Genomic DNA, 27,626 nt, shown 5'->3' on the forward strand with positions numbered 1-27,626 from the left:
TAAGTATATTTTACATCAATAATTTAGAATCACATTAGCCTATAATGTCCTACATTTTGAACTATTGTATCCTATATTTCATTAAACTAATCTGGTAACCCTATTCGTACAAATTCCTGTTTAATGAAAATATCCCTTTATTAAGACTGGTAATGCGTACTATAATCGATACTGGTACAATATAGTTTCTAGGCAAGCAAGAATGGACATATCGTGGGCATGATGAGAGTGTTTCCTCACAGAAGTGAGGGAATTTTAAAAAATTATTGGTCTCCTGATTTCGAAAAGCCATTTGGAAATTAGAAATCATTATGGGGAATATAAAAGATTCAAAGTAAAACAATTAATTTAATTTCTGAATTTCAATGAATATGTAAGGGGTAAATTGCCATTGCCTCTTTCTTTTCCATCGAAGTGAACGATACAACCGACATTGTTAAATAATTTCAGTGTTCTTTTGTAGTGATATTCATAACTGAAAAGGCAAACTTATGGAACATTTTCTTGTCCTTTTAGAGTCTAATGTTTTTCCGAATAAAATCAGAAATTTTTATGAAAAATGTTGTTACGTTCTTGCACATTCCAATATAGTACAACAAGACATTCCGAAGAAATTCTGAATAGATGCATGAAATATGTCTATTTTTTGTTTTGGGTAATAACTATATAATACGAAGTGTGCTTAAATAGGTAATAAAATATGTTTTATTTATACAGATGTCGTGGAAGAATTACTTCACAGATGCAATGCGACCTGTTAAAAGAAAAATAACAGATAAAGATATGGTTGTGGTATATGCTCCAGAGTATCTTGGAAAGCTCTCATCCATTGTCCTTAATTACACTACGACAGAAGAAGGAAGAATGTGAGTAAAGAAACAGCTTTGATTAAAAATTTTAATTCCTGTACTTAAACTTTAATCTTTTCAGGTTATGTTGTTGCAGAAATATTTCTTAGTTTTAATTTTAAATATACTGGTATTCTGTTTTAGTCGTTATTGCTACCGGTAGTTAAGTAGTGAGACTCAGGTGTGACAAGCGAATTTCTTACACAGGGCCTCTTATGTTATTGGTGTCCCATGCTCCCATCTGGTTTTTCAACTTTTAATTCACACTAAAATGTCGAGAGTTTTTTTTAAGAAGACATTTTTACCACACTACAAAAAGATAAACTACTGGTATCCTATATCATCACACAAATTTTCCGCTGATGGGTTTGCTTTCTGGAAAAATATTAATCATTTGAGAGAGAGCCAAGTTATTAATAACTTCATTCTCAACAGAAATACTTACGGTACCATATATATTAACATTTAACTCCACACTTTCAGTGCATCTTACTTTATCAAAAATCTACTAAAAGAAAGAGAACAGTAATTCTTGTAATTTTTTTGTCAGCGTCTATAATTGTCCCAAGCATTGGTGATAAACTTGAAACAGAAACTAAGCATAAAATGTAAATTTCTGGTAATGCACTAAATGCATTGTTTTATATGGTATTTTCAATGTAACAGAGCTTGGAGCATTGTAGTAAGATAATATCGTCCAAATGCTTGCGCTCATGAGCTATACACTCCTGAAACAGTGACTGTGCGTCCTTCTTCCTCAAAAAGCATGGCTCTGTTATTCCAAATTGTGCAACAGGACACCAAACTGTAACACGCTCGCTGTGGAGAGGTCGCTGATGCATTTCTCGAGGGTTTTCTGTTGACCAGTGTGGAATGTTTTGTTTATTGACGCAGCCCGACAAATGAAAATGAGCTTAGTCATTACTGAGCATCGCCTGGAACATTTTTCAATACAATCTCGCAAGCATCTTGGCAGTTGAGCCAGTCACGTTGCCGAAGTTCCTGAACCACCATAACTTTGTAGGGATGCAACTTGAGGTCTAGATGTAAGATTCGTCTGACACTCTGATCAGATATTCCCAATACCAGATCATTTTTAATGGCTGAACATCGTGAAGATGTGGTAACAGCATGTCTCACTGCTGTGATATTCTTGGAAGCTCGAACGTTGCGACATCTACTAGACGATTTCTGTTTGAATGTTGAACCTTTTGTCTGACATTTCTCACTCGTATCAGTAGGGTTTTCTTATCAGGAATTCTTTCGTATCGACCTACTCTTAAATGGGTACGAAAATGCCACAGCGTTGTGCAATCACATCATCATCTTTTAAAATGCTCAACAACAAAATGCACGATGTTCACCTGTCGACGTCATGATGGTAACTGAAATAGAATGGCTTATGGTGCTCAAAGATATATGCCACTCATGCACAACTATCAAGAAACCTGTATGGCGGCCAGTCCAAACTGGGGAGATCATTCTGCCGGACCCTGTATTAAAGAGGGTTGGGAGCTACCTGACCTGTGTCACAAGCTTTGTTATTTTGCTCGAAGACTGTAGCCATGTCCGAATTTCAGCAGAAAATATAATGATCAACCTAAGTTTTTGTTCAATAATGAATATATTTGTTAGGTAGGTTTATGATGACAATATTCATTGCAGTTTCATCATTGCTTCGAGACATGCTCCTAAATAGCATAAGAAATTCACTTTCAGGTTTAACTAAGAACTTGTAAAAAATTTACAGTGAAACATTCTCTTAGGCCGACAGCATACTGCATCAGACATTCTGTATCGGACAGGATGGTTTTGTATTGGACCATCCGACGAATGTCTGATGCAGTATGCTATAAGCTCATATGAATCACCTTCACATCAGACTGTAGATACGACGAGTTAAAATACAATTCTTTAGAGAGGTGTTTTATACTATGGGGAAGTGCAACAGGAGTCAATAGCATCTTATTACTACAAAAAAGAGCACTGAGGGTAATATTGAATAAAAATACTAAGGAATCATGTAGACCATTATTTCCAGAGTTAAAGGTAATGTCAGTTTACAATCTATTCATTTACAGAACCTTGATATTCCGTAGATTCAACATAGATTTTTATCAGACTAGATCAGATATACATTCCTTCGACACTAGAAATAAAGATAAATTAGATTACACAAGGTGCAGATTGAGTGTGAGCTCAAATACCTGCTTTTTTAATGGCATAAATATATTTAATAAGCTACCATTGGAGGCGAGAAAGTTACGGTACCAATAAATAGGTTTAAGTCCCGCATACATAGATGGTTGCTGAACAGACCTTTCTATTCAGTGAGTGAATTCATGGAGTGTGATGTAAATATTGTATTTTAGAAATGTAACCCTTTCTTTATATTTTAATTTGTCTCTTTGTATTTTAATTATACCTTTTGTCCCTATATAAATGTTTTAACCTACAGCATACTCTGTTTATCTCTCAGTGTTTGTTTTGTTTATTTCTCAGTGTGTGTTTATTTGACTATGTAGGTTTATTTGCTTATAATTATTTGTTTACTTGTCTATATTTATTTGTGTTAAGTTTGTTTGTGCATGTGTGAGCGTATGTGTGCGTGTGTATACTATCGAACCTGACGATGTCATATCCAGGCCTTGTACACTGGTTTCTGACAAATAAATATTATTATTATTATTATTATTATTATTATTATTATTATTATTATTATTATTACTGACACAATAACAGAGAAGTTGTAATGAATGTTAACTTGAATCTGTACCTACTTTAAAAATTTGCTGTACGATATGTACAGAGTGTCCAGGATGAACCAATAACAAAGTTTTATAACTCAACCACCAACAAACTTATCCAAATACCGTTTGCTGCAAAAGACAGAGAAATTCGCCAAGTTTTTATGCTGATCAATAAATCTCCACATGTGCAACTCGTATGACTCAGCAGGTGAATAAACGCGAAAATCAATGAATGGAAATAACAGTGTCGCTAACATAAAACTTAACAACAATTGGACACCTCAGTAGAAATCACGAGAAATAGAATTATAGTTTCGCCACCATAAAAACTTGGTGAGTTCCTCTGTCACCTGGTGCAAACAGCATTTAGATGGCACTGGTATTACTGAGTTATGAAACTTTCGTACTGGTAGTGTTTGTCCTGGACAAGGTGTACCAGTATTTCTAGTGATCAAAGAAATACATTCTTTTCTTTAACAGTGCTATTCTGTATGAAATAAACTGTAAAAAAGTAACGCTATTATTAGCAAATTAAATTTTATGTTCTGCAAAAATCGTGTTAGTGAACTTCCGTAAATAGAACTATCCAATTACATTAATTCTGTATATTTCACTAAAACAGTAAGAATTATGCATAATAAATATGAAGTAATATCTTACTGTGTTTGACAGAAGTTTTCAGATGGGTACAACTTCTTTACAGGAAGTGAAATTCAGCATGAAAGTAGCAGCTAAAAGTATGTAATTAGTTATTTAGTCGTTATCAGTGGTTCAGTGGTTAGGTCTGCCATACTCATTCGAGATTTCATACCAAGTTGAGGCCGATAAAATATTTAGCATTGATTTTTTCTGAAATGAAATATAATCGTGAGTCCAAGTTACGGATAAATGTACAACACGTCAAATAACAAATATTTAGCATTGATTTTTTCTGAAATGAAATATAATCGTGAGTCCAAGTTACGGATAAATGTACAACACGTCAAATAACCCAGTCCTTGAATAATATGATTCTGGGCAAAATTCATAGAAAATATTGACTTACTTACTTACGTATGGCTTTTAAGGAACCCGGAGGTTCATTGCCTCCCTCACATAAGCCCGCCATCAGTCCCTATCCTGAGCAGGATTAATCAAGTCCCTACCATCATATCCCACCTCCCTCAAATCCATTTTAATATTATCCTCCCATATACGTCTCAGCCTTCCCAAAGCTCTTATTTCCTCCGGCCTCCCATCTAACACTCTATATACATTTCTGGATTCGCCCATACGTGCTACATGCCCTGCCCATATCAAACGTCTGGATTTAATGTTCCTAATTATTTCAGATGAAGAAAGAAAATACTGACCCAAGTTAAAGCTCACTTAATTTCCTATCATAGATAGTAATTAATTTCGTATTACAGTTGCCCCACCTCAGAAACGGAATTTCGACACTGACAAACTGAATTCACTTCAGAAATGTCCTATACATGATTATCACATCTGGAAACATTAGAGACTATCCAAACATCATTATTTATGTTATATTTTTTTGTTCTAATTATAGAATTCCTGAATTGCTGTAAAATCTTACAAAAATTAATTTTCTACGTTCTAATACGATTATATTACATGTAATTAAATTGTAATTGCATGTCACTTTGACAAAATAATTTATTTGACATTAAAACTGTTTTTATATTTTCAGCGTTTTGAACAACTATTTAGTCTGGCAGACTGTGCGGAGTTTAACAGCATGTCTTTCTAAAGCCTTCCGAGATGCTTACAAAGGTCTGCGTAAAGCTCTAATAGGATCAGAAGGTGGAGAGGAACCATGGAGATACTGCGTTACTGACACCAATAACGTTTTAGGATTTGCTATTGGGGCTATGTTTGTTCGAGAAGTATTCCATGGAAATTCAAAACCAATGGTATGTAAGAATGTTACAAATATAATTTTTGTAATAATTTTATTTCTTATAATGAAAAGAAACTGTTGCAATTTTTATGAAAATAACATAAGACAGTGAACTCCCTTGAGGGGGGTGATTGGTGAAATTTTGATAATTTTCAGTCAAAAATCGTATTTTTGTTTTCTTGTAAAAAAATGAATAGGCAATCTCTTATTTATATGTTGAGCAAGTTTCTATGCTCTGCGGCGCTCGAAAGCATAAACATTACGCAATATAATTAAACTTCAATTCTATGCAAATTTTACAGCTGTTTTCTAACACTTTTTTTTTTTCGGCACATTTCGTCAGGTTCGAAGCATAAAGGCTCTTATAATTTTGGTACTAGAAATATGAAATTTGTACTGCATGTTCTATACACTGTGGTTAACAAAATAGCGCATGGATTCTATGATTAAATGATACTTTTTAAAATAAAAAGTGAAATACTTATACTGGTAGTGACAATGGAAAATTTATATTTTTAGGTACTGTATGCAGTGATTATAAATATTTTTCCCCCTTTTGTAGTAAAGATATAGGAAAACTGATACGTCATATTTTTCTAAATATGTCAGCTGGTCTTGCAAAAAGAAATTCAAACAATTTTACTCAAAAATTGATTGACACATTTCATTTTGAAATACGTATGCAAATTTTTCAGAATATTTTTGTTAATAACTCAGAAACTAATTGACTCACAGAAATTGAACTTCACCACATCATTATCTATCACACCGTGATTGTGTATACAAAAAATAAAGGACGTAGCTTGAAAAATTTAGAAAATAGAAATTTCATCCATCACCCCCCTTAAATTATATTCAGTCATATTAATTACTTTTAGGTAATAATAATAATCAGGGGCGAATGCTAGTCACGAAGGTTAGGCTTGCTCTTTTATTCATACGGGAAGATGGGAGGATATAATAATTCATAATTAATAAAAAATAATCAGACCCACATAAATCATTTATTTTACAATTATGAAATCATTATGAGTCATGGATCACATTCGCTTATCAGATGTAGAAGTTCGATATAATATAACAAACATGACCAACAAAACAGTTTATTTAGTTTTTACGACCCTGCCAACGAATGCATATTGTTGTACTGAGCTGCACTGAACGAGCGCACATATTCTCTATAATGTCTGTCTTCTCTTGAATAGTCCTTCGGGAAAATGGATTTAATAATAAGGTTTCAATGACACACAATTCCGAACTCATCACAATACTTCAAATTAATGTTTAAGAATTAATAATACATGCAGCAGCTAACACAATTACATTGCACTCGCAAATCACAGCACATTCCCGCTGTCAATACTGCTCTGTGGAACGATAAATAGTCATTGGTGTAGCTCTCGGAACAGAGCTTCAAACAACACATTACAGAAGCATGTGCGCCTATGAGGAAGGCTCTTGCGCGCGCATCATATTCTCGCTATTTCTACATCTTTCCTGTAGCTCCAAAAAGCGAGCAAGCATTGCGATACTTGCGGTGTGCAACCTGCGGATGGTATTACGCCTATACAATATTCCAAAAATCAAAATAAATTTTAATGTACGTAATCCCATTTTGAGAAATACACATTCTACGAAAATATTGAGCTTGCGCAGCAAGCATAGCATGCCCTGAGAAATCGCCCCTGATGATAATAATAATAATAATAATAATAATAATAATAATAATAATAATAATCCCGAATACAGATACGTTCAAAATAAATTTAGTGGGACCATAGTTACAAAATGTATAATGATTAAGGTCATACTTGTCAGAAAAGCATTTATGTACCGGTAATATTATTTTAATTTTGTCAAGTATGTGACCTGTGTCATATATTCTAATATACCTGTACTTTTCTGGATTTCATTTATGTTACTGGTATATTGTAAAAATTCGTTATTCTCTGAGTTTGTGAATAGAACATTTTCAAATAATGAACGATAAGATGTCCCAGAAAACATAAAAATGGTGATCTAGTAGGAAAATATATACAACTAGACAAACAGGTATGGAGATTGGAACATTAGCTAATTTAGCCTTCCGTTCCTCATGAGACCAAATAATTTTGAAAGGGTTAAAATGCTTGAAAGTAACCTTTTATTAACAGGTATGATTTACATTTTTCGTTCAGAAATATAACCTAAAACTGTAAACTTTTATAGGCTGAGGAAATGATCAATGAAGTAAGAGATGCATTTAAGGCTAATCTTCAGACTCTTACATGGATGGATAAAGAAACGAGAGAAGCAGCAGAGAAAAAAGCAGATGCTATTACTGACATGATAGGTATGTTGTACACATTTTCAGTAGCAGCATAATTGAAGGGTTTCTATTCAGACGTGACTGTCTCACATTATTACAACAATTAAGTTTCTCATCTTAATCACACCTTCGTATCATAGGCTAATCTACTTTATATAAAATATGAATGACTGTTTCTTTAACTGCTGAAGGCTGCAATGGCAAGATTAAGTTTGGTACCATGTAGATTTAATCGTTTGCAGTCGAATTTAAACCTTGAATATCTCAGAAACTGTTTCATGTGGATTAGTCGTATCTGGTTTGAAACACTTCAATTAATATTGTTGGGACATCTTAAGTTATAAATTTCTGTCTGTTATACAGGGTGTTTCAAAAATACGGGGCATAATTTCAGGTATGTATTTCCCACATGTAGACAATCAAAATAGTTCATTACAACATGTATCCGGAAATGCTTTATTTCCGAGTTATGGCCTTCACAACATTGAAATTCACTGGAACGTTTTTCTTTCCGCAGGTCGTTGCCGTCAAAGGAGACATTAAGAGGGCACTCTGACAGTTCATTCCGAGGCGAAGGTTACATTCAGTGTTGTGTAGGCGTTAGACTGTGCGACATGTATTCAAATCAAGAGCTGGGAGACATACACTTCATGTATGGTAAGGTGGACGGCAATGCTGCGCTGGCTCGTCGTTTGTACCAGGAGAGGTACCCACAGCGACAATGTCCAGATCGGAAGACATTTGTACGTCTCCATTACCGTCTGTGCGAGTATGGAAAATTTAACTCTCCTGGTTTGGGAAGGGGACGACCAAGATCTACAACTCCAGAAGTACAGGAGGAGATTCTGGAGGCTGTGAACATGACTCCTTCTATCAGCACACGAAGGGTAGCGTTGCAAGTCAATGTTCCTCATACGACTGTCTGGAGACTTTTGAAAGAGTATCAATTGTATCCTTATCATTTGCAACGTGTACAGGCCCTGTCACCAGCAGATTAGCTACCCTGCACGAGTTAGGTTCTGTCAGTGGTTCTTGCAGCAGTGTGGTGTAAATCCGAACTTTAGTATTATTTACAGATGAGCACAGTTCACGCGAGATGGCATAACAAATTTCCACAGTCAGCATGTATGGGCGTATGGAAACCCACGTGCAACTGTTCCATCTCATCACCAGGTGCGGTTCCCCCTCAACATGTGGGCCGGTATCATTGGTGATCGATTAGTTGGACCCCATGTACTTGTAAACAGACTTGCGGGGCAGGCATACACAAACTTCCTGGAAAACACCATACCTCATGCTTTAGAAGACACTCCACTGATCAATCGTCAACACATTCACTTCTTGCATGATGGCGCTCCTGCACACTTCAGTCGTACGGCTCGCCGGTACTTGGATCGAAGGTTTCCTGATCGATGGATAGGTAGAGGTGGCCCAATTGCTTGGCCTCCACGCTCACCTGATCTGAACCCTCTCGATTTCCACTTGTGGGGCCATTTAAAATCATTGGTTTATTCGTCTCCGGTGTCTGATTTGGAATCCCTTCGGAATCGAATTGTGGCAATACTCCTGGAGTTTGGGATCGTGTTCGCAGGTCAATGAGACATCGATGTGAGGTCTGTATTCAAACAGGAGGTGGACATTTTGAACATCTTCTGTAATGACAACGACCTGCGGAAAGAAAAACGTTCCGGTGTAATTTCAATGTCGTGAAGGCCATAACTCGGAAATGAAGCATTTCCGGACACATGGTGTAATGAACTATTTTGATTGTCTACATGTGGGAAATACATACCTGAAATTATGCCCCGTATTTTTTAAGCACCCTGTATATGAAAAGGTACCTAGTGAAATTTTGTAAATTCTATCGTTCACATTCAATGAATTGTTTAATATATAGGCCTAGCCTAGATAGGAAAAGATTTTTCAGAACTACTGTGAGGTCACAAAGTGGGCGTATTCCCATGTATTTTTATTTCACTTACTTTGTGAATGTTGGTACGTCCATGTTTACATTGGTACCATGCTACCATGGTAACCGTGCAGTTATAAACAAACATGACTGACCAGAGTCCGTTTACCATTGACCTTTCCCAACCGGTGGATTGGAAGAGGATCTGCAGATGATCAAGCTTCTTTTACCGACCTCACAACACCTGACAATGTTCTCTGGAGGTTCATCAAGGATAAAGTGCGAAATCAACGCTATAACACAACAACTGGCTGTTTCATTTTTATTTCATTTATGAGGACTGATCAAAAAAGACTGAGGCAATTCTCAAGGACCTGACAAAGAATGGCCTACTCATATGTTTGAGGACTGGAAGAAACGCTGTAACAAGTGCATTCAAGTAGACGGGAACTATTTTGAAAAAGATCATGTAAACATTGCAGTAGAGTCATGAACATCTGTGAGAAAAAATCAATCTCAGTATTTTTGATCAGTCCTCATATTATACTCCATTTTATATCGCGAGTGCTTGTGTAAAGGGGGTTCAGTCAAATTGTAAGATATGTAGGCCTAAACTTGTCTCCTTTGGTACTGAGCAAAACCCTTTTTACACAAAATAATTACGGAGCAGTATAACTGCATTATCAATGGAAGAATGACTGACTTATGAAACCAAATTTCGCTATTCACTGTAGCTCCCAAAATGCATCATGATACTGGGTACACACCAGTCCCATACACTGGTCGAGATTCCATAAAAATTGTCTTTTTGATCTGTTGAGGCTCCCCTTAAACAGATGCGATCCATTCAACTTATTATCGAGAATAATGGCCAACACAGTACCGGTAATAGTTCATGTTAAACATGTAAACCTTTTGTTATGCGTGTTGGATGCAATGAACGGCGTATAGCATGTTCAGTATATAACTTTTGAGTAGATTTTATTACCCGCAAAATCTTGAGGTAGAATATTATTATTATTTTTACGCACATTTGAAACAACCACTTGTAACGCTTTGATTTCTGATTGCTCTGTAAGTTTCTATGTATTACATTTTGTTTAGAATTTATACTATAAAAATGAATGCTAAAAAACTTTGTATATTTCGGTTTGTGCAGTAATAGTTAATAAAGCATACTGATTTTCAGGTTTTCCAAACTACATCCTCAATCCTGATCAACTGGATGAAAAATACAAAGATTTGGAAATTCGAGAATATGAATATTTCGAAAACAATTTACGAGTAAACCAATATAACTTACGTCGTAATGTAGAGAAACTTGATCAACCAGTCAACAAAACCAGGTAAAAATACTTAACATTATGGAATTTGTATAATATTTAGTTGGCTTTATTTAATGACTTTTTGTCATCTAATAGTCTACGAAATCTAGAAAATAAGTGGTGACTTTGACATTGGTAACAGATCCAAAAATATGTTTCCCCATGCTCTTTCGTTACTTTCACTGATGATGAAGACGACATGTATCTCCAAAACGTTGGATGTCTCTACATCTAGGACACAGTACAAATATCCAGAAACCTCGCACCACATTGATCATCATGATAGTCTCAAATCATACTTAAGTGACATTGAAAATTTATGGAACACTGATGCATTAGATATAAGAAATAAAATTTCGTTAAAATTTTTAGGAGAATTATTAATAATGCGATCGAATTTAACTAAATTGTAAATTATTATTCTTGGCGCTAAGCTTAATGTATGTTTTGAAAATGCTCTTCTGTTAGATATACATATCTACTTAAACTGTTGCTCGTATATTAACATTCCATGTATATGCTTTTCTTTATAATTATAACAGTAAAAAAATATAAAGTCTGCACTTTAATGTATCAGCATATTTTATTGTGCTAATAAATATTTAATAACAAAGATTATACTTCTATATTCTTTCATAATTCTTGAAACACTAAAATACTGACGTAAATACATTTTTGTTCTTAAGTTAATTTAAGAAAATAATTGATCAAGGACAGTCATAATACAATCTCTACACAGGATGATTCAACTATTATTGTTAACAATTTGCAAGCATTTTTATTTATACAATTGTATGCCTGTAATTTCCAAACTATTTGTCCAATCTAGAATCTAATTAAATATTTAAAAGAACCTTGGTTTCTCATGTATTTTGTATACTGCATATCTGGATCCATCTCTAACACGAGGTGTGATCATTAAATTTCGAGACTTGTGGACGAAGGGATCACGTGTGCGCAGCAGTGACGCTGACGACCTTGAAGAGACGCGACACAAAGTTTTAAAGCGCTATCTTCATTCAGACTTGTGTTACACAAGGTTTTGTTAGCACGTGCATCCGCACATTTGCAAAATCACGATCGACTCGAAACTGGAGCAGAGAGTCAACATCAAATTCTTCGGGAAATCGGCAACCAAAACCAATGGAATGTTGAAGCAAGCCTACGGGAATGAAGCAGTGAGTAGGGCGAGGTGTTTTGGTGGCATTCGCATTTCAGAAATGGCAGAACATCGTTGGAGGTCAACAAGAGGCCAAGTTGACCACACACGTGCAACACTGCCGAAAATGTCGAAAAAATTCGACAAATTATGCATGATGATGGACGCATCACCATCAGAGAAATTGCTGACATCGTCAACATGTCATTTGGAGAGGTTCAAATGATCCTCACATCCACATCCAAATGGATGGTCCATGACGACAATGCGCCAGCTCACAGAGCTCTCGCAACACGCCAATTTTGCACTTGTAACAAGATAGTCGTTGTTCCTCACCTCCCCCCCCCCCCGTATTCACCAGATTTGGTCCCTTGCGATTTTTTTTTGTTTCCGAAGATAAAATTCAAGCTAAAGGGTTGCCGTTTTGGCACTGTGGAGGAGATCCAAGGCGAATAGCAGAAGGTGCTTGACAGGCTTCAAGAACTCGACTTCCAAAAGGCATTTCAAAAATGCCAAACACGCTGGGATCAGTGTATAGCTGCCTACGGGGACTACTTTGAAGGGGATGACAGCCAAATTTAAATCAGTTAATTTTATTTCCATTTATGGTACAAGTCTCTGAATTTAATGATCACACCTCGTATTATAGGAATGGCACATATTTAAATGGTATTCGACATACAATTTATTGCACGTTGTAATATTACATGGACAATGAGTGTTTTAAATGCTGTAAAGTTTACATATAAAGTGTCTATATTTTGTTATCATTTTGCAAATGGATTTTATTGCCCTTTCCTTACCGTTTTTAAGTTATCATGAGTTATTCATTGGTTTAGAAAATTATTTTGAGGTCCGTTACATGTATAATGATGAATTCAGGGTGTGGCCTGGAGGGGAATTTTTCTTGGAGCTCAGAATTCCTCTCCCCTCCACAAGGTGCTTTTGAATTTTTTTAGTTTTATTTGAAGCAATTTATGACAAGTTTAACTTCAAGAAGCTGAATATAAAAATTAACTACGGTATTTTTCCTTTTCGGTCATACATACTGTATATCAACCTGAACAATTAATTAATGATTTTCTCAGAGATAAGAATCTCTCTACTTTTAAAATGTTATATTTATGCAAACTACACATGCTAACTACTATGTCACTTCCTTTAAATACGAAACTACTAGTAATGAAATTATCTAATAATAATAATATTAATAATAATAATAATAATAATAATAATAATGATAATGATAAATATGTGAAAAAGAAAATACTCTATTGCTACCATTAATTTCATCTAGTTCCCCCTCCCTTTTTTTCATTCTTTCTTGGCATTGAGGAGCATACTCTGAAATCATCACTGCATATAAAATAATTATCAGTCAAACTGTTCCTTTTTCCACCAAATTCCCTTACTTTGAAGATAGATTCTCTGCAAGTCATTGCGTTAACTGAGGATGTGGAGACATCTTCAGGACAATTTCCCGTGATGCAAATCAAAATTTCAGGGATTCCCTGTAAAGTTGATTTGAATAATTTCAAGGGAAAAATTGTTCCGGAGCCGGGCATCGAACCCGGGACCTTTGGTTAAACGTACCAACGCTCTCCCAACTGAACTACCTGGGAACTCTACCAGACACCGATCCAATTTTTCCCTCTATATCCACAGACCTCAAAGTGGGCTGACAACCGTCAAGCAACCAACATTGAGTGCACACTAACTCTGTGTGACTTTAATTGTGGTTTTCTGTTAACGAACAGTGACGTGTATTATGCAAATCAAGATTTCAGGTATAACTCCCTGTAAAGTTGATTTGAATAATTTCAAGGTCCTGGGTTTGATGCCCAGCCCCGGAACAATTTTTCCCTTGAAATTATTCAAATCAACTTTACAGGGAGTTATACCTGAAATCTTGATTTGCATAATACACGTCAATGTTCGTTAACAGAAAACCACAATTTAAGTCACACAGAGTTATTGTGCACTCAATGTTGGTTGCTTGACGGTTGTCAGCCCACTTTGAGGTCTGTGGATATAGAGGGAAAAATTGGATCGGTGTCTGGTAGAGTTCCCGGGTAGCTCAGTTGGGAGAGCGTTGGTACGTTTAACCAAAGGTCCCGGGTTCGATGCCCGGCCCTGGAACAATTTTTCCCTTGAAATTATTCAAAGCAACTTTACAGGGAGTTATACCTGAAATCTTGATTTGCATAATACACGTCACTGTTCGTTAACAGAAAACCACAATTTAAGTCACACAGAGTTAGTGTGCACTCAATGTTGGTTGCTTGACGGTTGTCAGCCCACTCTGAGGTCTGTGGATATAGAGGGAAAAATTGGATCGGTGTCTGGTAGAGTTCCCGGGTAGCTCAGTTGGGAGAGCATTGGTACGTTTAACCAAAGATCCCGGGTTCGATGCCCAGCCCCGGAACAATTTTTCCCTTGAAATTATTCAATTTCCCGTGATATCACAGAATCCTCGGGGGGGGGGGGGGGATAAAAAATAAAGTAGAAAAGTGCGACGCAATGAGCCTTAAAGTGTTGTAGAGTTTAAGGGACTTTGATTGAAGACCACCATTTACATTAGGATTCAAATTTTTAGATGAACCTAAGTGTGAAGCAAAGAACTTTATTTTTTCCTTCTGTTTATTATGTGTTTGCGTTCCGGAAAGGAAAATGTTAATTTTCTTATATGTATTGAGTTAAGTTTAAAATAATTTAATTTTCATTATTTTACAAATATTTACTAAATAGATTGAATAATAACATTCAGATTATACATTTTGATTGATTATTAATTATATGCAATTTAGTGTAGACTAATAGAGTTACACATTTTGTAACTTTACAATGCAGGTGGGGCATGACACCTCCAACAGTAAATGCATACTACACACCAACAAAGAATCAAATTGTTTTCCCAGCTGGAATACTACAGGCTCCATTTTATGACATCAAACATCCGCGTTCGTTGAATTTTGGTGGCATGGGCGTTGTAATGGGGCATGAACTCACTCATGCCTTCGACGACCAAGGTAATAACATAACATTGCATCATTTAAAAGTTATATTATGAAAGAACTTATTGAAAGAAAGAGGTATCAGATTTTGAGTCAACAAGTAAATATAGACTGACTTTAAAATTATCTTGTATAACAAATCTAAAAACTGTCTGATAAATTGTGAATTGTTTCCTGAATAATAGAAGAATATTATAAAGTAGTACAATTTGTTTCTTCAGGAAGAGAATATGACCAGAATGGAAATTTGCATCAGTGGTGGAACAACAAAACCATTGCAAAATTTAAGGAGCGTACAGAATGTGTGGTGGACCAGTATGGCAACTATGAAATCAACAACAAGCATCTGAATGGAAGACAAACACTAGGTTAGAACAAGTCCCATAAGTTTATTGTAATATATTTGAACATGTGTATGTATGTGCACATCCATTTGCATGTGTGCACTTTTGTTTCAGTTTCTGCTATTGTACACTTTATGGTTTCTACTGTATAACTGATTATCCCGAGTTTTATGCTTCTTGTAATCAACGGAGAAGAAATTTCTGCAGAATGTGAAAGAACATGCACAGGTTATGATATAAGAATGAACAGTACGAAGTAAATTAAAGAAAAATTAATAATTCGAAATACATTTAGCTTACATTACAAAGTAACAAAAATTTCAGTGACTGTTATGGTGGTAGTAGTGGTGAAGACGACATTAATGATGATTGGTGATGGTGATGGTGGTGGTGGATGTTGACGACTTTGATGCTAAGATAGTAATTGCATGGACAAAGAACAAGATGGTAATCTGCATCTGTCTATTGTATTTACTTTAATATAATTCTTTCAAATAGGTGAGAACATCGCAGACAATGGAGGCTTGAAGGCAGCATATCATGCATATCTGGAATGGGCATCTACACACCATGAAGAACTGCCTCTTCCAGGTTTAAATCTTACCCATCGACAGCTCTTTTTCCTCAGTTTTGCACAGGTAGGATAGGAAGTAAAAATGAAATGTATGTATAATAAAATTAATATATTCTGTTACCCAGTGGCGTATTCTTAATTACAGGCGTGAATTTTCATCTATCTAGTCACCATCAAATCGTTACTAAATGAAAACTTTTCTCCTTCTCCATAGCACATTTTAAGAATGAAATATGCATAAGCTATTTTCCAGAGAAATATACGACAATAAAACTGTTTAAATTTATGCACGTCATAGGTTTTATAAATAGAACTTTCAGACTCCCCACGACAGTACAACGAATGTAATGCTACTAAAAGATATTAACAATAAAATCACATGCCACTCCTTTTTGCCCCCCTCTACTGATAGATGCTTGTTTTTCCTTTGGCTCAGCATGGAACAACCACTAATGGTAGAACAGTTTACTTATCTGTATCCTGGAGTTGGAAATGCGCCACATTGCTAAAGATGATTTTCTTTGAGAAATCGTCGTCCATTTCTTGATTACTGAACATCCAATTGAGGATTTCTTGCGTCAGTTGAATCTTGTAAGCATGCAGATGTAGATCGTTTTCTTGAGAATATGTTACATGGTGCTTCTTTGAATGGCCAATTGTTGTGAACGATGTCAAATTGATTTCTTTGGACTAAAACCAACATGTTATCAATGTTTTCAAGAGACCGACGAGCATGAGGATGTTCGGGTAATTTAATGTCCACAATTGATCCTTTCTCCTCGGATTTCTTGGTTATGCTCCCTTCATGTTATGTGTTATAAAAGCATGACAACTAACAGCAACAAAAACATGACAAATATTTTACTATTAACCACAGTAATGCACTTTGTATTAAAATAAAAATAAATGTAATTTTACATAATTAATTTTTTACATTACGAAATTAAATCTTGCGTTCTTTATGGGACATCCATTTTAAACAGCGATTTTCCTAGAAAGCAAAGAAATACTGGTACTAAAAGTGAAAAAAATATGAAGAGCAATATCATGGAATATTAAATTTGCAAAATTAATTTCATACATCTACCTAAATCTCACAGTATTATTTCTGTGACCTGAAATGATAATTCTAGCGAAGTAACAACGATATCCATGAAGTATACAACAGACTTCCAATCATAAAATAGTAAATGCCAAAAGTCTGCAATAGGCAGGACGTGTGGTGCACAGGGATAATAGTAGAATTGTAAAGAAGGTATATTCAATGATTTCCAAAAGGAAAAAAAAAAAACTGGCAAAGACCAAAGATTAGATGGAAGGATGAGATCGCGAAAGAATGCCTGGAGATGAGGGTTGACAACTGGAAACATCTCGTCAATGACAGAACAGAGTGGAGGTATCTTATGAAATCGGCATGAAGTCGGCATGATCCATAATTTCCGATTGATTGATTGATTGATTGATTGATTGATTGATTGATTGATTGATTGATTGATTGAAAGTTTCTGAAGCAGTAAAAGGATATGTTAGTGGATACGCACAAGTCATTTTACACAAGATTAGGTATTTAAAATAGCGGTTTTATTAATTACTGCATAAATACGTTATATAGTATTAGTATATAGTATTACTTTTTACATTGCACTGCTTATTCGATTTAGCTTATTTCTTGAGCTTTTAATATCATTTGTAGTCTAGAGAATATGCCACTGGTGGTAGAAGAATTTTTTGTAAGTTTTCTATTACATACATATATTCACTTTTCCAATAAATGTTTTGCATTTGCATGTAATAATAAGTATATTAATCAATAATGCAAATTTTTATTCTGTAGGTATGGTGTTCCTCTAGTACAGATGAGGCTACAAATTTGCAGATTGAAAAAGATCCCCACTCACCACCTCGATTTCGTGTTATTGGTCCTTTATCTAACCTACCTGAATTTGCCCAAGAATTTTCTTGCCAATTTGGAGCTAACATGAATCCAAAAAATAAATGTGAAGTGTGGTGAATTGAAAACTCGATAACATCATAATGTTCATCATTTTAAAATGTGAATGATTTGAGCAGTGTTTGTATCAGCATATGTGGCGTACAACTTCAGTAAAGACAGTGATAACAGGAAGATTTGTGTATGGACAGTTTCGACAGTTATCACTGAAGAAATGAAAGGATTTAACAAGTTTTGCATTAAGGTGAAAGAATGAGCCTGCAAGTGGTAGAGGCACCATAAATATTATCACTTGTCTCAGCAATTTGAATTTTATTTTGAGAGATTGCATTATTTTTATTTTGGAAAACAATGACTGAGCTCTCTACAAGTTTGTCGTGTTAAGACATATAAATAACAAATATGCTTAATGTTACGTTGAGGTTAAGTTCTACTTTGTTCTGAAACTACTACAAAGGATGGTGGACCATTATTAGCAAATCATATCAATACCTGGTAAGGATGTCCAGGTGACTTAATTACCAGTATTTATTTCGAGTTAGAATGTACATTTCTGGTACCTGGTACCTTTAAGGAAGTCCTAGTACATTTATAAGGTGACTTGAATGCAGATCTGTTGTAATTTTTGCATTTTAACTTTACACTTGGGTATGAAGTGAATTGTTGGCGAAGATTTCGAGTTTGGTCTGAAGCAGGTAGTGACTAATTCGATAAATGTTCCCTAAATTTTATGATACAAATTACATACCGTATATGAAATTTTGTGTAGAAAGAATTTTATATTAATTATATTTATTGTATATAGGCTATCAATAAGTTAAGTTATATTTAAATTATATCTGTTCCACAGATTTTTAAAAATCACATATAAAAAAAATTACAATGTTATTATAAACAAATATATAGAAACTTCATTCAAATAATATTCTTTTAAAGTATTCATCTCCCCCCACGTTTGTGACTTTTAAAATAGGTAGGCCTACTTAAATTTCTTAAGCAACAATATGTGATGACACATTTAAAAACGTCAGAAGCTTTTATCATTATGTAGTTATGCATATTCTCAGTCAGCTACATCTTTAAACAAAGATACTAGTCACTACCTCTTTGGAATTTATTTCTCCTAGAGAATATTCATTTGAATCTTTTATCTATGAGGAAGATTAATACTATTTAATAACTATAAGAAACCTGTAATCTTGCCAGACATTCCATACATCGAGCAAGAAGTTAAACTGTGGCTCCTGTACTTTAAAGGGGACTAAGATATGAAATTCCCAATCCAAAGAAATTCAGCTTCCTGTCTATAAATCTTATTACATTATCCAAGAACTGATTTTCTTACGATGTAACTGATAGCTATATTCGTTAGAATAATTGATCCCAAAGAACGATACAGACTTACCTTGTTATATACTGATACGTAAGTAATTGTAAGCTGTGATCTTTTATAATTTGAAGTTTAAAATTAAGTTCTCAAGGTACAACAAATACAGAAGACTTTATTTGCTTTATGTTATTTATAATGTATAATATTTAAAAAATCATTAATTTTATAGAGAAGTGAAATCAACAGAAAAAGAATGTCGACTTTTCTCAATTTGTGTATTATCTTATATTATATAAAAATATCATGACCCTAAACAGAGACTTGGTTAAGATTGTTCATAACAGACTGTGAAACTAGTAACGTGGATAAATGACACCGCCAAACAATTGAAAAGGATACTGCCTTCAAAAAAATAATAATAATCTCTTACTAAGTGTCAGTCAGTTTATTTTATTATTATACTTTTGCGCAAAACCTACAGAAATTTAATTTTACATCCAAATATCTCGTGTAGTTCGAACCCCTTTGATTTTAAGAGCTATAGAGGTTGTAAAAGTAGGCCTAATGTAATTTGAAAGAAGCTAAGTTTTATAAAAGTTTAGTTAATTTACTGTCATTTGTCATAAAACAGCACTGGCAATCACAAATTTAACTTAATATCATTTTAGTATCCCTAAATGTAAATCTTCAAATTTTGTATGACAAAGGAGTAATATTATTGTTATAACTTCATTATGTTGATTCGATAATTGAAGTGAAATTAACCATAATATTAGCTAACATTCATGAAGTTCATGTTCTCACTCAGACCTTGAGATGTTTGTTGAAATACAGATGTAGGCTACTATAAAATTGTGTTATCTGGCATTTTATGATATGGAATTAATTTTTGTGTTAATTTCAAATGTTTTAGGTAATTGTATATCTGCTATCTCTGTTATTTGTTATCTCGTAATAATATTATAATTTATGTAGTAAATCTTTTTTTTTTATTAAACATCGACATCGTCATAGATTTACCTGTTTTAGTAGTAGTTCTAAAAGATATTGTTTTTCTCAGTCATCAGTAGAGTGAGTAGTTTTCATGTTTGCTACCCATGTTTATTGAAGAAAATGGAATTTTAGGGTGTTAAAAATACTTAACATGAGTTCTTTTGAAATGAAAGAAAGCCAGGTATAGTCTATTGTGTTGTAGATTTATGCAACACTTTTTTTCCTGTATTAATGGACTAAATTTGTCTGACAATTTCGTCCACACCGTGATTTATGTCTTTTGATATCACCATTATCATATTCTTATCAAAAGTTATTAATTCTAGATTTTAAGTGCTGCATCACAGAAATGGATTTCTTCACAGTGTCATACTGAGAGGGATGGAGAAACTGCACTAAAACATTTTTGTATAGCAACAATAAGTTATATTATATTTACAGTTCTTTCTACGTTTTTCAAAATCTTCTTTTGTTATGAAAACTTAATTCAAGGTTTTTAATGCGAATTAAGCAGATTGTGTAACTTTTCTCCATAAATTTTCCTGCAAGTTTTGCATAATTGAAGCTCTTTGCTTTAATTAATACAGTACTGTTACTACATTTTAAAACTGTACATAAATAACAAATATAATAATTAAATTTTAAAATGTGTATTGATTTTTGGAGGATAAAGTTGCTTTACGTATTTAAATTATGTCAGTATTTTTGTTACTTTTTATTAAGTTAAGATTATCAGACTTCTTGATAAAAGTTACTAATTTAGTTCTAAATAACAGCGTTGAATTACATATCATTTATAGTAAGTATAGTTTTTTGCTTCAACATTGGGTAACAAACTTTAAATTTCAAAGCTAAAGAAACTCCAAAAGCTCACGTTTACAACCTTTACAGTCAAACATCTAAAATATTAAAGTACCTTCAAGTTAATACAAAATGTGCCTTTCTTCCACCTGAATTCATTGTTTGGTAATTGAAGTAAATTCATACTTAGGCTTTGACTAATGAAATATCAAGTCTTGCTTCGGAAAGGTCCTCTTATAAAACTAAATCTTAATTTTTTTACGTCTGATATTATTACATTTTTTTATTCTTATTACTTTTGTTGGTCCAATATTTTTTTTAATAATTAAAGGAAGTCAGAATGCCAGCCTATTTTGTGACATAAATGTAGTACAGAATTGAAATGAAAAATACTATATTGTTTCATATTCTATCTCGCTAATAATTTATAATGAACCACTTTAAATAATTATTTTGACTTTGAAGATGATTAGAAGAAATATACAGATATTGACATTAAAAGCTGAGAAACATACTTATTAAGAAAATATCAATTATTTTATTCTGCTCAAAGTAATTCAATAACTACATCATCTACAATTAGACACATTACCATGAAATATACTGAATCGATAGATACTTTTTTATTTTCTTTCAACACACATAATATTATGTACACATTTAAGAAGTTTATAGTTTGGATATAGGTAGTTTCGCCTGAAAAGATTAGTAGTAATTTTTAAATTATCTAGTATAAAAAGATATAAAAAGAAATTCACTATTTGCACAATGTATGAGTATTTTTCTTGCTCTGGATGTTATGAAAGTCTTTCCAGATTCCATTAATTGTTACATTTATTTAACATATAGTTTATAGAGATAAGAGAAGTAATGAAATTTTACAATGACTTTGTAATTGCAAACAAAAGAAGAAAAGTTCTGTAGTACACATTAATTCCATAAATGGAAGACATAAAGTACCTGATTGTGTGGTTCTTATATTTTGGAGTGGAAATAGCCTGTGAAAATTAGGGAGACACACCAAAATATTATGGCATGTCTAAATTATAGCAACATTGAAGTCTTCAGTGTAGGTTTACATTGTAAGACATATTAAATGTTGATAGCAAGAGTCCCGTCCTCTTTTCACTATCAAAATTTTAATTTTAAAAAATATAGCTAAAAATAGGTCATATCTAAAACTGAATACAATGAAAGTTATTATAAGATTATGTTTAATAGGTAATGTTGTAACTCAATTCTTCCTTCATCTCCAATGACCACAGTTTTTTTATGAACCGTACATTAGTAGAGACTTTCTTTATCTATTTGTATAATTTTTATATTTCGTTATTATGGAAATGTATAAGTATATTGTATCTTAGTAATAATTTTGACTAATTATTTGTATAGATTTATGTATCTAGATAAAATGATTCTAGTCATTGCATTGTTTATAAATATATGTTATTGATATCGTCTCTAATATGGAATTATTTGTTATGAACTTTATAAAAACTTTATCATAGATTTTAATTCTTCTAGAAATTATTTTGTTTTTAAATGTTTCCATATTATTCCTTCTATGCAAAGCTTGTGGAGATGGAAGAGATTTAAAAATTTTTAATGTCCTTTGCAAAGAAAGTGGTAATGGCCTAATAGTAAAAGGTGCTAAACGAATACAAAGGGAAATTCTCCAAAGTTTGCGGTTAATCCTGATTGAGAGCGATTTACTTTTATGCGAGAATAAAATACTTTAGCATCACTTTCTCCGCAAAGCAAGTACTTTAAGCTTGGAGGTGCCGAATTGTATATTTAGGACATGTAGGAGAGCCCTATCTCTGAATGAGAGGACACCTGACGAGAATTACTGTTTCTCGCCTACAAAGTAAAAATATGTCTGCAGGACAGCATCTCATGAGATTGTAGAGACTTCTGATTGACGAAATAGGAAAAAATAATAGGGCGAGTAGTATAACTCAATGGGTTGCATTATATTCAGTGCTGGATAGAATAATATAAACAATAACATCATTCAAAACATGACCAAGGAAGTAAATTGCTCTGAAACGCGTAAAACTTATAAGAAAGTACCGTGTTTGTCAGCTTTGTGACACTCTTTTTTTATTTTATTTTATTATTATTATTTTTTTTTTTTGTTTAAATCTTTCATCAGAATTATAAGGAATTATGACAGGGTGAAATGGAATTGGCAGAGGAAAACTAAATATTCGCGAATACTTCCTAATCTTTTTGTTCTTCCTATAAATTGGAATCTTCTGTACAATGACTGATTCATTCTACAATCTGGAATTTCCAATATGTGATTCCTCCAATAATAGTCCAAAGATGGAATGTAAAATGTGATTCAAGAAGAAAGGTTATAACTTAACATATTGGCACAGTATGATTGGGAGTAAAAAAGTCCATATGAACGTAGGTTCAGTTTCAAACAGCTAAGGAGGTATGTCCATTTATTTAGTAGTCTACGCTATGAATCATGCCTCATCGTATGATTTCCTGTGGTATGAACTTATTCAAACGATAGTTAGCTTTACTCACAAAAGTGTAAACAAAGAGACCCATTACTCAATCGTATTTTGAACAGTCACAGTATACATAGCGAAAAATTTGTGTACGCAATGTGATAATTTGGAAAACCTATTGTAACGTCGATTTTTCTTTTATAAACTCGGTCATAGTAGTGTATTATTACTGTTCGAAAATCGGACCTATACGGATATGAACTTTTTTATTATTAAAACAGAGTTAAATGTTTTAAAAATCATGTCCTAAAGTTATTATCTTTCTTTGTATACCATTCTGTATGGTTGGATCGTACATTGCACCAATGTTTTTCAGTGTGCAGTCATACACAATCTGTCCAGTAATAAAACCATTACTGTATGTGCAGCAATACAACAAATTTTGAGCAGTAATAAAAAATATAGCAATATATATATATATATATATAAATTTACATTGTATAAGTTGTTATTGTTTAGTCAACTGTCCGAAGACAGATCTGAACCTCACAAGCGGTACCAAGAAGGCATCACTTATGGGACAACTAGCCCAAGAGATAATGGGATAGGATGGTCAGTTCTTTTCCCCCATTGTATAAGTTACTTGATACAATTGCAAAGTAGAAGAAATATAAAAAATTGTACCAAAATTATGTAGAAGTAATGTGAAAAATTATCTTGTAAGTCATTAGTATCTTAGAACTTCTTATTCTTTATTGTTCTGGCATTATCCTCCTGCAAGCTGTTATTTTGACATTTCTTGGCGTGGTTGTACGTGTCTGTGAAGTACTCAATCAGAATCACCAGATTTTAAAACATAAACTCTCTGTAGATGCTAATTCACCAAGTTGGCAACCCTGATCATTGTTAATGTGCTCGTTAACCACTCGATTTTAAAATAACGATTATACACAGTTGAAATCTACAATTCTATTGTATTTTTTCCGAGTCTGTCGTTTCATCTGTATCTGGTCTAATATTGGAATAATAATAATAATAATAATAATAATAATAATAATTGTGAGGTTCAGACCTGTCTTCGTACAGTTGACTATACTTGTTTTTTTGAAAGATGGCACATGACAGGAGCGTTGCGATCCGAAAAACAACTGAATGTCACATAGCGTGGTAGGCCTGTTGCTATGGTAATACGGTTGAGTTGCCAAACTTACCATTCCCACGTGGCGAGTGCTTAATAGCTCTCTTGGCGACATTTATTATGCATTATTATTATTATTGATACGTTTCGTGTTTGATTCTCTGTCGATTTTTGTATTATTTTCTTACCTTCGCGTCAAATTGTCAATGAATGTTTTAACGTCAGCCATCTTAACATCAATTGCTAGCTTCAATCAGCTGGCAGCATGGTAGTCCATATTGTCAAGCTCGGCCGCTTAACTGTAATGTCCCATCTTTCAAAAAAACAAGTATAAACAACACTAATAATAATAATAATAATAATAATAATAATAATAATAATAATAATAATAGCCACCGGCGCAGCTCAGTTGGCTGAGGCGCTTATGTACAATTTGAAGTTATGCTCGGGCATGGGTTGATTCCTACTTGGGCTGATTATCTGGTCGGATTTTTTTTCCCGAAGTTTTCCCCAACGGTAAGGCAAATGTCAGGTATCTATGGTGAATCCTCTGCCTCATCTCGCCAAATACCATCTCACTATCACCAATCCCATAGACGCTAAATAACTTAGTAGTTGATACAGCGTCGGTAAATAATAATAGTAATAATAATAATAATAATAATAATAATAATAATAATAATAATAATAATAATAATAATAATAATGCCATTCTGGTAACTCTGGTGCCAATTTTTTCAGTAATAAAAATGTATTAAAAAACTGTACATTGCACACTTTTGCACGTTCTATCCCGATCAAAATGCCATGAACATGCTGATAGCTATAACTAAAGACCCTTTTCTTAGTCCGACACCATTGGAGTGATTATGTGTGCACAGGGTATACATTATGTCACCTGTCCTTCAAGAGATACCCTGCTCACAGACACAAGTAACACACACTACAGGGTCACTCTAATATAGATTCCTTAATCCTAAACAAGTACAGTACAGTATACTTCAGTTTAGCAATGTTTATGATATTATGCACTACTAGTTGAAATAAAGGTGCCCAATACTAGTGCGAAAGTACAGGAGCGAGTAGAAGAATTTGGAAGACAGTATGTCTGTGTAAGTGGCGACATAATTGTATGTAATTTATGTGAGACTGACATAATCTGTTCTAGAAGATGGTATTTACAGCAGCACTGTAATTATAAAAATACATAAACCATTTGAAATTGATAGAAAGAAGTGAGTCTGAAGACCTACCTTCAACTAGTAATTCAGTGTCAGTGGACAAATTTAGCAGAGATCTGTATGAAATTATGGTACTGGCCAACATTCAGCAAAGTTGAGGACAAGCTTAAACATTCCATTAAGAGTGAAACAGTAACATTTTAAGTTAAAAATTGCATTAAAAATTATTGTAATATACACTTAAACATGTTGTTAAGAGTAGTGCCTCTGAAACAGTAACATTTTAAGTTAAAATTTTACATCAAAGATTGTTGTAGTATAGTCTTAAATATTTCAGTTAAGATTAGTTCCTGTGAAAAAGTAACATTTTAAGTTAAACGTTCACAGCAAAGACTATGTTTATTCTTTTGTAATATACAACACAGCCCTACTCTTGAACTCATTCTTTTATGTGTGTGCTGTGGCTGTTTGTTTACCAACGTTCCTTAGAATTATAGTCATCTTTGTTATTTTTAATGCGCTATAGTTATGTATTCAAATGACGTGATAGATTAAAGTTGTTTAAAATGCAAGTCTTTGAAAGCATTTCAGAGAATAATGCAAAGTAAAACGTAGGTTGAAGCAGCGCTGAAGGGAATGTATGCTTCTTCTCGGGGCTCTAGTTTCTTTTGTGTTACCAGTATAACATTTAATACTGCTGCATATTTTAGGTCTATTATTCACTTGTTCATAATATTAATATATTATGTTAAAGTCTAAGGCATCCTGCCTAGGATTCGCATTACAGAATGAACGCTGGTTCGAATCCTCATGGGGGAAGAAATTTTCTCATGAAATTTCCGCCAGTGTATGGGACCAGTGCCCACACAGCATCGTGATGCACTTGGGGAGCTACGATAGGTTGCGAAAGCCAGCTATAACGGCTGGGGGGGATCATCGTGCTAACCATACGATACCTCCATTCTGGTTGGATGATCGTCCACCTCTGCTTAGACATGTAGGCGTGAGGCCAGCAGCCGGCTGGTCGGTCTAGGCCCATCACGGGCTGTAGTGCCACGGATCATTATTATTATTATTATTATTATTATTATTATTATGTTAAAGTAAACAATAATAATAATCAGTTTCATACTATTGCAATTTGAAAAGACTAGAAAGAAAGTTTGTAGATAACAGAGAGAGAGAGAGAGAGAGAGAGAGGACTGGCAATAATTATTCTACCAATTCTCTTTCAGAATTTAAAATACCGTAGTAAATATTTCAAGAGAAGTTGCCAAAGCAGAATTTATTATGAAACATAGCCTATGGGGAAAGAATAATGTTAGCTTGATGGTATGTTCTTTAAAGGAAATACTGAAGGAAGAATAAACAGATTATTCTTTAAAGGTATTACTGGGTGAAAAATAAGCAGATAATGTAATAGAACACAACTTCAAAAATATCTCCCGAATGGTGCTGACTTAAGTACAAAACCGGGATATATCCTTTTCAGTAATCTCATCATTGCCGAAACTAAGAGAAGTATGAGAAATTTGAAATGTATATAAAATTTCAGTTAGTACCGGTACCTTATAACGTATGACTCATACAGTAGTCAAGACAAAGCTTTGGTGTTGCGTGAGAAGTCATAGTT

At 33.8% G+C, this 27,626-nt stretch overlaps 1 protein-coding gene across 6 annotated transcripts in view; it reads left to right on the plus strand.

Annotated features, from left to right (window-relative positions):
* The window catches only part of Nep3 (Neprilysin 3), a 527,184-nt gene extending 504,510 nt beyond the window's left edge, over positions 1 to 22,674 (plus strand). For all 6 annotated transcript variants that reach the window (XM_069847852.1, XM_069847851.1, XM_069847854.1 and 3 more), the window contains 8 exons: positions 718 to 866; positions 5,292 to 5,514; positions 7,710 to 7,833; positions 10,908 to 11,064; positions 15,053 to 15,231; positions 15,438 to 15,584; positions 16,059 to 16,198; positions 17,969 to 22,674. In XM_069847852.1, the coding sequence (XP_069703953.1) occupies positions 718 to 866; positions 5,292 to 5,514; positions 7,710 to 7,833; positions 10,908 to 11,064; positions 15,053 to 15,231; positions 15,438 to 15,584; positions 16,059 to 16,198; positions 17,969 to 18,145 (1,296 nt within the window). In that variant the 3' untranslated portion in view covers positions 18,146 to 22,674. The remainder of the gene's footprint in view (positions 1 to 717; positions 867 to 5,291; positions 5,515 to 7,709; positions 7,834 to 10,907; positions 11,065 to 15,052; positions 15,232 to 15,437; positions 15,585 to 16,058; positions 16,199 to 17,968) is intronic.
* Positions 22,675 to 27,626: the final 4,952 nt, after the last annotated feature.

The sequence above is a fragment of the Periplaneta americana genome, chromosome 15 (genome assembly GCF_040183065.1).
Source record: "Periplaneta americana isolate PAMFEO1 chromosome 15, P.americana_PAMFEO1_priV1, whole genome shotgun sequence".
Classification (NCBI taxonomy): domain Eukaryota; kingdom Metazoa; phylum Arthropoda; class Insecta; order Blattodea; family Blattidae; genus Periplaneta; species Periplaneta americana.